Here is a 9405-nt window from a genome sequence, read left to right as displayed (position 1 = left end):
CAATTTAATATATATATATATATATGTATTTATAATTAAAGATTATACGGGAAGCAGATGTCAATTTGGTCCAGATGAATGTATCGGAATGAGTTGTCCAAATGGAGGTGTATGTCATGATTTACCTGGATTAGGAACAACAAAATGTATTTGTAGGTTAGAACAGCGTCATTATTATTATTCTATTTTCTTTTTCTTTTTTTTTTTTTTGTCAAATTACTAAATTACCATGGTTAAAAAAAAAAAAGAAACTCTTCTATAACATCTAATTTGCATTTGTTCAAACATTTTCAGAACCGGATTTACTGGTCCGGATTGTTCACAAATTGTTGATCCATGTTTTATGGATAATCCATGCAAACATGGTGCTGATTGTGTCCCATTACAATTGGGACGATTCAAATGCAAATGTTTACCAGGATGGACTGGACCAACATGTGCTATCAATATTGGTTAGTCAATTATTTTTCCTTTCAATAATTTGATTAAATAATTCATAATTAATATTAATTCGTTAAATTACAATAAATAATATATGATATTATGATTAACTATTAGTTTAATCTTATGCTTTTCCAAAATTTCATTTATATAATTAGTAATTTACGAAATACTTATAATTTTTAATTAATAATTTCGTCATCATTTTTAGATGATTGTGCAGATAATCCATGTGCAATGAATGCAACATGCACTGATCTTGTTAATGATTTTCGTTGTGAATGTCCAGCAGGATTTACCGGTAAACGATGTCATGAAAAACTTAACCTTTGCGCACAAAATCCATGCATTAATGGATTATGTGTTGATATGTTACATACACAACGTTGTATATGTGAACCAGGATGGAGTGGTGAAATTTGTGATATTAAAATTGATCAATGCGCTTCACATCCATGTATAAATGGTGCTACATGTAAAGATCAGGTTTAAAATTTAGTATTTTTTTTTGTTGAATTTTTTTGAAATTTAAATAATTTTCCTAATAATAACAATAGCAATGTTGATTTTTGATAAAATAATTCATATTTATGATTTTTATTAATATTTTTTTGATAATTATTCAACTGCTTCTATTAATAAAATATATGAAATTAAATTAGACTTATTTTATTAATTATTATTAATATTAAAAATGATATATATATATATTCTTTTTATAGTTACTAAATTAGGAATTAAATTTTAAGATTGCTAATTATTTGGAAAATAACTTTATTTTAAATCTAATTTTCACAATTAGATTTTAACAAATATCATGTTTGATTTTATACAGATTGACGGTTTCATTTGTCAATGTGCGCCAGGATTTCATGGTTTTCTCTGCCAACATATGACCGATCATTGCGCCACATCACCATGCAGAAATAATGCGACATGTGTAAATCAGGGAGCACAATATATGTGTGAATGTTCATTAGGTTTTGAAGGTATTAATTTATTAGAAATTTTAAATTTCTAATTGTCACTTAAAATATCAGCTTGTTAAAATAAAGCCAAATTTTGAAATGAATTAGGTAAAATTGAAGATTTATAATTAAACAAAATATGTGATTCATTTCTGGATAAATAACCATATAATTTAATTAATATATGGAATATTTAAATGCATACAATTTAACAAAATTCATATTTTTGTGTTAAAGAAAGTTTACAACTTGAAATTTAAAAGAAAAAGACATTGATTTGATTCATTTTCAGGTGCGCATTGTGAGCACAATAGAAATGAATGTGATTTATTACATAAGTGCTCCCAAGAAGGTACCGAACTCTGTGAAGATTTCATTAATGGCTATAAATGTCACTGTCGTCATGGATATACTGGAGAATTATGCGAAATTCATATTGATCAAGTAATTATTATATTTTTTTAGTTTTCTTACTATTAATATTTTTGAATTTCTCTTCTCTGAATGAATTTAAGTTTCTTGACTTCGAAATTAAAAAAAAAATAAAACTGAAACTTAACTATTTCAATTTCAAACTTGTAATAAAAAGAAAGAATTTTTTTCGAAAAAGAAAAATTTTAGTGTGCATCTGAACCATGTCTTAATAATGGTACATGTGTTGATACCGGTTCTCAGTTCCGATGTGATTGTCCACGTGGCTGGAAAGGTAATAAATGTGAGGAAGAGGATGGATTATGTTCATTAAATCCATGCCATAATGGTGCACATTGTGTTAATCTTGTCGGTGATTATTTCTGTGTTTGTCCGGAAGGTGTTAGCGGGAAAGATTGCGAGATTGCACCAAATCGTTGCCTGGGTGAACCATGTCATAATGGTGGTGTTTGCGGTGATTTTGGTTCACATTTGGAGTGCACCTGTCCAAAAGGTACCTATAATAATAGTATGTCCTATCAAAGTTTTGAGAAATATGTTGAAATTAATGCGTCTAATGCGCGATTTTATTGAAAATACTGAGAACATAAATAGGTTGTTTAGAAATATGATATAATTAAATTTAATTTTCGTGTTATAAATGGTTACAATTTATAAATAGCTGTTGTTCTAAAATTATTTAAAGCAAATTTAATATAAAATTAGTTTTTTTCAAACTAATTTATTAGTTTTTTTGCCTTTTTAAACAGGCTAATTAATTAATTTATAAAATTTTGCGGATAAAAGTGTTTGAAAATTTGATTAATTTTACAGATTTCATCGGTGCTGGCTGTCAGTACGAATTAGATGCATGTCAAGAAGGCGTATGTCAAAATGATGCTGTTTGTGAATTACTTGAAGATGGCAATTACAGATGCATCTGTGAACCAGGTTTAAATCATTTTTGGATTATTATTATTTTTTAATTGATAACTATACCTTTCAAAGCTGATAAGGATGTAGGTGACAATATTTGGATAAGTTATTTGTAGTTTGAAAATTTTTGGATTTAAAAAAAGGAAAGAAAGGTTTCCATTTTAATTTAAATGCTAAGTGTAGGAAAGTGATAAGCTTATCTATTAATAAAACTAGTAAAATTATATAATCGTTTAAAATTTGAAAGCAAACTACCGGTTGATTCTATTAAACTGCATTCATTTGCTTAAATCTTCCAAATTATCTAATATTAATTAATATATATTATGGTAGAACTTAAAAATTTGTAATTTTGTAAGTTCGTAAAATTCAGAACTTGTAATAAGGAAAATTAATTTTGCAAAATGTAAAAATTAATTCAGAATAACAATTTTAATGTCCCAAATAAATAGGAGTTTTTAAATACTTGACATTTTCAGGATTTACCGGACAAAATTGTGAAACAAACATTAATGATTGTTCACCTTCGCCATGCCCTCTTGCAGCAACCTGTATCGATCAGGTGTGTATTTCTTTGCTTTAAAATTTGAATTATCAAAATTAACTTACTTTTTTCACTTCTTGTTTTGCATATTAATGTTAATGCCTGTTGAACAATAATCGAATTAGTGAAATTATAGGTTGGTGGTTTCTTCTGCCAATGCCCGTTTAATATGACCGGTTTGAATTGCGACAAGGTTATTGATGAAGATTATGATTTCCATTTTTATGATCCAATATTGCCTGCTGCAGCAGCATTATCGGTTCCATTCAAATTTACATCATCTGCTTTTACCATTTCGCTTTGGGTCAAATTTGATGTACCATTAACGCGTGGAACTGTTTTAACCCTATATAATAGCAGGTTTAATATTTGTATTATCAATTAATTGTAATTATTACCTAGTTGACTTCAAATCAATTATTATTTCTCAGTTAAAAAAAAAAATTCATATTTAAATCGTTTAATTCATGATCATATATGCATAGCAATTAATTGATTGATGATGAATTTTAAAATAGTTAACTGATTGCTTATAAATTTTAAATTTTGTATCAAAATGTGTGACTATTTGATATGAATTGCTTGGTTTTTTCCTTTTTTTTAAAAATTATTTTTAGAGAAAGTAATTATCCATCAAAAATAAGCGAATTATTGCGCATATCAGCTGACAATATACATTTGAATCTTTTACACGATGAAACACCATTAAATCTTCACTTTCCACCAACTCAACGACTAAATGATGGTAATTGGAATAACTTAGTGATAACATGGCAATCAACTGGTGGTTCTTATTCGTTGATCTGGAATGCTGTCCGGATTTATGCTGATATTGGCTATGGTACTGGCAAAATTTTAGACATAAAGTTTGTTTTAATCTCGTTCTTCAACAAAAATCAATCATTTCTAATATGAAAGATTAATTCGTAAATTGAAATTTTCATAAATAAGAAGTAATAGAAAATAAAAAAGCATTTAAAAGTATTGAAAGGGAACGTATATAGTTACAATATTATAATGTTCGTAGTTTTTAGTGCGTGGATATCACTTGGTGAACCAATAAATGAATTTTCAAGTGAGCCAAAATTTGTTGGATCAATAACACGAGTAAATATTTGGCAGCGTGCAATCGATTTTGAAGCTGAAATTCCCTCAATTGTTCATCAGTGTCAACTACAACAGGTAATACTATGGTTTTGTTCAAAATTTCATTAAACTTTACCAAACAATAAGTCATCATTTCAATTCATGATATGCTGATAATTTAATAGCCTTATCAATAATATGGCATATGATGAAGTTCCCATTATTCATTTCTGCTTATTTTTGTAGGTTATCTATGATGATCTTATCTTACGTTTTGCTGGTTATACAAGACTTTCTGGAAAAGTTGAAAAAGTGGTGAAAAGTACTTGTGGACGAGATTATAGCCATCAGCCTGCTAAAAAAATAGAAGTTCTTGGTTGTCCATCAGATATTTTTATCATCTCATATCAAAAAGAGGTTGGCATTAATACTGTAGCATTTTATGAAATACCAAAAAAATTTTTTTTTTGATTTTTTTTAATTGCTTAAACTATTTGAACATTGTCTGAAATCTTCCAACTGAATTAAAATTATATTTATGTTTTAAAAGAATTTCATTTTAATTTTATCTAATTCTTTATCTAATTCTAACTCTTTAAGATAATTTTATCTCTATTCTTTTTTTTTGAATTTCTTGAAAATTTCGAATTACAGGTAAATATCACCTGGCAAGAACCAATATTTACATCAATGAATGGATATGTGGAGGTTAAAAGAAATCTAAAATCAGGACAAGTGTTTACGTGGGGAGAATATCTTGTGGTTTATCTTGCCAAAGACAGTTATTCCATGGCTGAATGCGTCTTTAAGGTTAGTTCATATAAACTTTGAACCATTTCAATCGCACTAATTAGTAAAAGAATGAATTGTTTCAAATTCTATAGATGTAAAAAATATTACCCATATAATTTATTGATTCAATTTCTTATTGCTAAATTTGACCAGCTATTAAATATTTTAAAATTCACCAATTATTTGATTTTTAGATCCATGTATCGCGTGAATTTTGTCCATCATTGCAAGATCCATTACATGGTGTCCAAGCTTGTGAATCATGGGGTCCACAATTACGTTATAAGGCCTGTTCAATTGAATGTGAAAATGGTTATGAGTTTAGCATTGAACCACCACTTTTTTACACCTGTTCTTCAGATGGTCAATGGAGACCACGACCTGTGAATGCTTATACGTTCCGTTATCCGCAATGTACTAAGTAAGCTATAATTTCAAATTATTTCTTTCTTCTTTTCACTGAATTTGTACTTTCCGGAATATCCGGAAATACCAGATGTTCACTTCGATTTTCGATGTTCGAATTTTATCTTTTAGATAAATCCATTAATTTTAGGGCACATCCTGCTATACGAGTCGCTGAAGTATCCATCAATTATCCAACCATATCAATATGCAATGCAGCAGGTCGAAATACATTAGCTGAAAGACTTTCTCAACGAATTGAATTATTGAATAGCAAATGGAACATCTATTCGATCAGGTTTCCCACATTCATATCCCAATTTTAAATCTCCAATTTTAATTTGTTACTTTTTTTCTTGTTGGTTTGTTTTTTGTTTTTTTTTTGTTTTTTTAATATGTCCAAATCATAGCTATAATAAATCTTTATGGTTGTTTGTTTTGCTCAAAAATGTTATTTTTAGTAACATGAGTGACCATTCAATGTTCAACATATCAGTACAATGCTTTGCTGGTAATGAAGAAACCACCGTGACAGCAATGGATACAACTATGAGATTACGTCGTGAGGCACAAAGCTTTTTCAACGTGAAAGTTTCTATACCCATCACAAAGTATGCTTGTTTTGTTAAAATCTATTCAAATCAGTTAAATTTCACTGAAAATAACAATAACAAGATCCAAATGTCTCATTGGAAGATAAACAAAAATTTATATATATATTTTTTAATTTATGCTAATTTTAGTGATGTTTTGGAGAATCGCAAAACCGGACAACGAGCAAAAGTATCAGATGTACTGGAGAATGAAATTCTATTGGAAGACATATTTAGTTTGGAACAGGTAATTATTTGTGGAATCAGAAATTACTTAACTGGCAGATGAATTGTTGTTTGATTGCGAAAATATGCTTGATTTGCCCAGTGTAAGAATAGTCTGGAAATTTCTGTAAGCAAACAATCCTGCTAAGCACAATGATATTTTGTGATAATTTTGGAGAATACAGCTTACAATACTGCTTTATTTATAAAATATTAGCTCCAAATCATCTTTTAGGTGATTCCTAACGGTCGACCGGATTTGAATAGTTTCGAGTTGAAAGAACGATATATATGTGAAGTGGGAACTGTTAATGTCCGTAATCTATGCGGTAAGTAGTGATATATTTCGAACATTTAATCTGATAATTAGCAGATATTAATTGTTTTGTGAAATAAGCTCTTCTTGAATTTCTTTTACACCGAACATTTCGTCAACTATAAAGAGATTTGAAATTTTGCGAAATATTAACTTTGTTTTTATAAATTTTAAAAAGTTTGATTTTAATCTTTCAATATTTCAATTTATAGTACCTTGTGCACCGGGCTCATTTTATGATTCGACAACACGCACTTGCAAATTATGCATGACAGATGAATATCAACCTCGTGCAGCACAGAACACTTGCTTACCATGTCCTCGAGGACATATTACAACTGCTCCTGGTTCAGCACTTTTAACAGATTGTAAAAGTATGATTTTAAATTATAAATTAAGGGATAAATTGGTCTTTTTTATTTGTGCAATTTAAACGAAACATAGCGATTTTACAAATTTTCGATTGTAACTATTAACTGAAAAGTGTATAAATTATCAGTAAACTATTATGGTATTATCAGCAAACTACTAATATTTGTTCTATTTTAATTACAATAACAACAATAATTTGAAAGAAATTGATTAAAAAATAGCAGTAAGCAATATTGGTAGTTTATTTAGTTGCTATATTGATGGAGCAGTAAATAAATTTGATAAGTGATTAAATGGATAAATTTGTTAATTTTCAACAACAAATGATTAATTTGTTTATATTAGACAACAAAAATGAATATGTGATTATTAAAAGAAGTCATTAATGAATAAGTTTGAAGATGCATGCGAAGCTGGTTCAATGTTCAATATTAGTAGTGGTTCCTGTGAACCGTGTGGTTTTGGCTTTTATCAACCAACATCGGGAGCTTTTAGTTGTATTCCTTGTGGCGTTGGAAAAACAACACTGAAAGAAACATCAACAGCTGAAGATGAATGTCGTGATGAATGTCCCGGTAAGTTTTGTAAACCTTGTTGAAGAAAATTGAAAATTTACATAACGAAGAAATAAAACAGTTCAGAAGCTTTTGAGTTTTAATAAATAAAGTTTTCGAACTTTACTATGATGCTATTCGATTTAAATCTGATTTTCTAAAATATAACTAGCAGTAATATTTTGGAATATTTTAGACCTTATTTACTCTGTCTTACTTTTTTCTGTTCTTTTTTCCTTTTTCTAAATTTCTTGGATTAATTTGTATTGATTGCCTATGATTGCTAATATTTTAGTGAATTTAAATTAAATTTTAAGCCTTTCCTTTAAAAAAGTAGGATTAGTGTTGAACAAATATCGAAGTAAATTTTTTTCTGTTGGATTTCCAATATTTAGATGGTGAGCATTTAACACAAGTTGGTATCTGTCTACCATGTCCACAAGGAACCTATCGTACACGTGGTGTCCACAAAAGTTGTGTCGATTGTCCACCGGGTACCACTACCGAAGGAACTGCATCTGTTCGTCGTATGCAATGCAATACGCCAAAATGTTCCGCGGGACAGTTTCTTGTCACTACCACGTTAGCCATTTTTTACAATAAATTATTCAGTAATATTCAACAAAATTAATTGAACGTTAGAGTCGTAAGGAAGGAATGGATAGTTTTTGCATGGGAAATGACATAAAATTACTAAAAATTGATACGCTTCAAAAATCAGTTTTTTAAATGTTACTTAGGAATATGAAAAGGAAGTATATTGTAATTTTGGAAGGGAAACTGATTTCAAAACTAAATTTTAGTATTTAATTACATGAACAATGAATGTATTGTCTATTTTAGCAAACAATGTCAATTCTGTCCTCGAGGAACATTCCAGGATGAAGAAATCCAAACTGTCTGCAAACTTTGTCCTCCTGATCATACCACTGCCGCTCAGGGTAATTAAAAAAAGCAAAGAAATAACTGATTTTTTCTTTTATATAAAATTAAATCATATATTTTAAAATTCTTAAGGAATCATTAAAATGCATGCCGTAAATTGTATAATTTTTCTTTTCAATTTGCTATTTTCAATGAAATACAATGCCATTGTTAACAGTTAGATGTTTATTTCATTTCTAAACGAATTTAATACTTAATTTAGGCGCAACACAAGCAAGTCAATGTTACTCAACAAACCAATGTGCTACTGGTGAAGATAACTGTTCATGGCATGCAGTTTGCATCGATCTACCTGATGATAATGATATTCCATCTTATCAGTGCAAGTGTAAACCGGGTTATAAGGGAAATGGAACACATTGCCAAGGTAACAGTTTGATATCTTTTGTAAATGTATGCGATTGTGATTTCTTTTTCCTATTTTAGTTTTAATTTATATCTGAATAATTCAATTCACAAATTTTTCGAAATTCAAATAACAAAGTGATGATCTAATTTTAAATTTTTACATTGTCTTTTATTGATGCATACAGTCTTTTCTGAAATTGCTTTCCATTTAATTCATATTTCAAGAATAAATAATCAACAATCGACACAATATGATTATTGTCATTATTATTATTGTTATTATTTATTAATTTATTATTATTATTATTATTATTATTATTATTATTACTACTACTATTACTATTATTATTATTATTATTATTATTATTATTATTATTATTATTATTATTATTATTAATTATTATTATTATTATTATTATTATTATTATTATTATTATTATTATTATTATTATTATTATTAATTATTATT

At 28.1% G+C, this 9405-nt stretch overlaps 1 protein-coding gene across 1 annotated transcript in view; it reads left to right on the top strand.

The window, feature by feature from the left end:
* Positions 1–9405, top strand: part of LOAG_18693 (hypothetical protein) — a gene marked incomplete at both ends in the record, with an annotated part of 30803 nt that overhangs the window by 18802 nt on the left and 2596 nt on the right. The window contains 23 exons of the mRNA XM_020451356.1: positions 42–156; positions 295–452; positions 653–927; positions 1277–1430; positions 1702–1853; positions 2031–2334; positions 2655–2771; positions 3236–3318; positions 3437–3660; positions 3918–4166; positions 4335–4482; positions 4633–4803; positions 5041–5196; positions 5373–5599; positions 5735–5881; positions 6045–6194; positions 6327–6423; positions 6637–6730; positions 6930–7091; positions 7491–7664; positions 8039–8225; positions 8487–8584; positions 8791–8955. Of these exons, the coding sequence (XP_020304866.1) occupies positions 42–156; positions 295–452; positions 653–927; positions 1277–1430; positions 1702–1853; positions 2031–2334; positions 2655–2771; positions 3236–3318; positions 3437–3660; positions 3918–4166; positions 4335–4482; positions 4633–4803; positions 5041–5196; positions 5373–5599; positions 5735–5881; positions 6045–6194; positions 6327–6423; positions 6637–6730; positions 6930–7091; positions 7491–7664; positions 8039–8225; positions 8487–8584; positions 8791–8955 (3807 nt within the window). The remainder of the gene's footprint in view (positions 1–41; positions 157–294; positions 453–652; positions 928–1276; positions 1431–1701; positions 1854–2030; positions 2335–2654; positions 2772–3235; positions 3319–3436; positions 3661–3917; positions 4167–4334; positions 4483–4632; positions 4804–5040; positions 5197–5372; positions 5600–5734; positions 5882–6044; positions 6195–6326; positions 6424–6636; positions 6731–6929; positions 7092–7490; positions 7665–8038; positions 8226–8486; positions 8585–8790; positions 8956–9405) is intronic.

Source organism: Loa loa, assembly GCF_000183805.2.
Source record: "Loa loa unplaced genomic scaffold supercont3.447, whole genome shotgun sequence".
Lineage (NCBI taxonomy): Eukaryota > Metazoa > Nematoda > Chromadorea > Rhabditida > Onchocercidae > Loa > Loa loa.
Note: the sequence above shows the minus strand (reverse complement) of the source record. Positions and strands in the feature narration are given on the sequence as shown.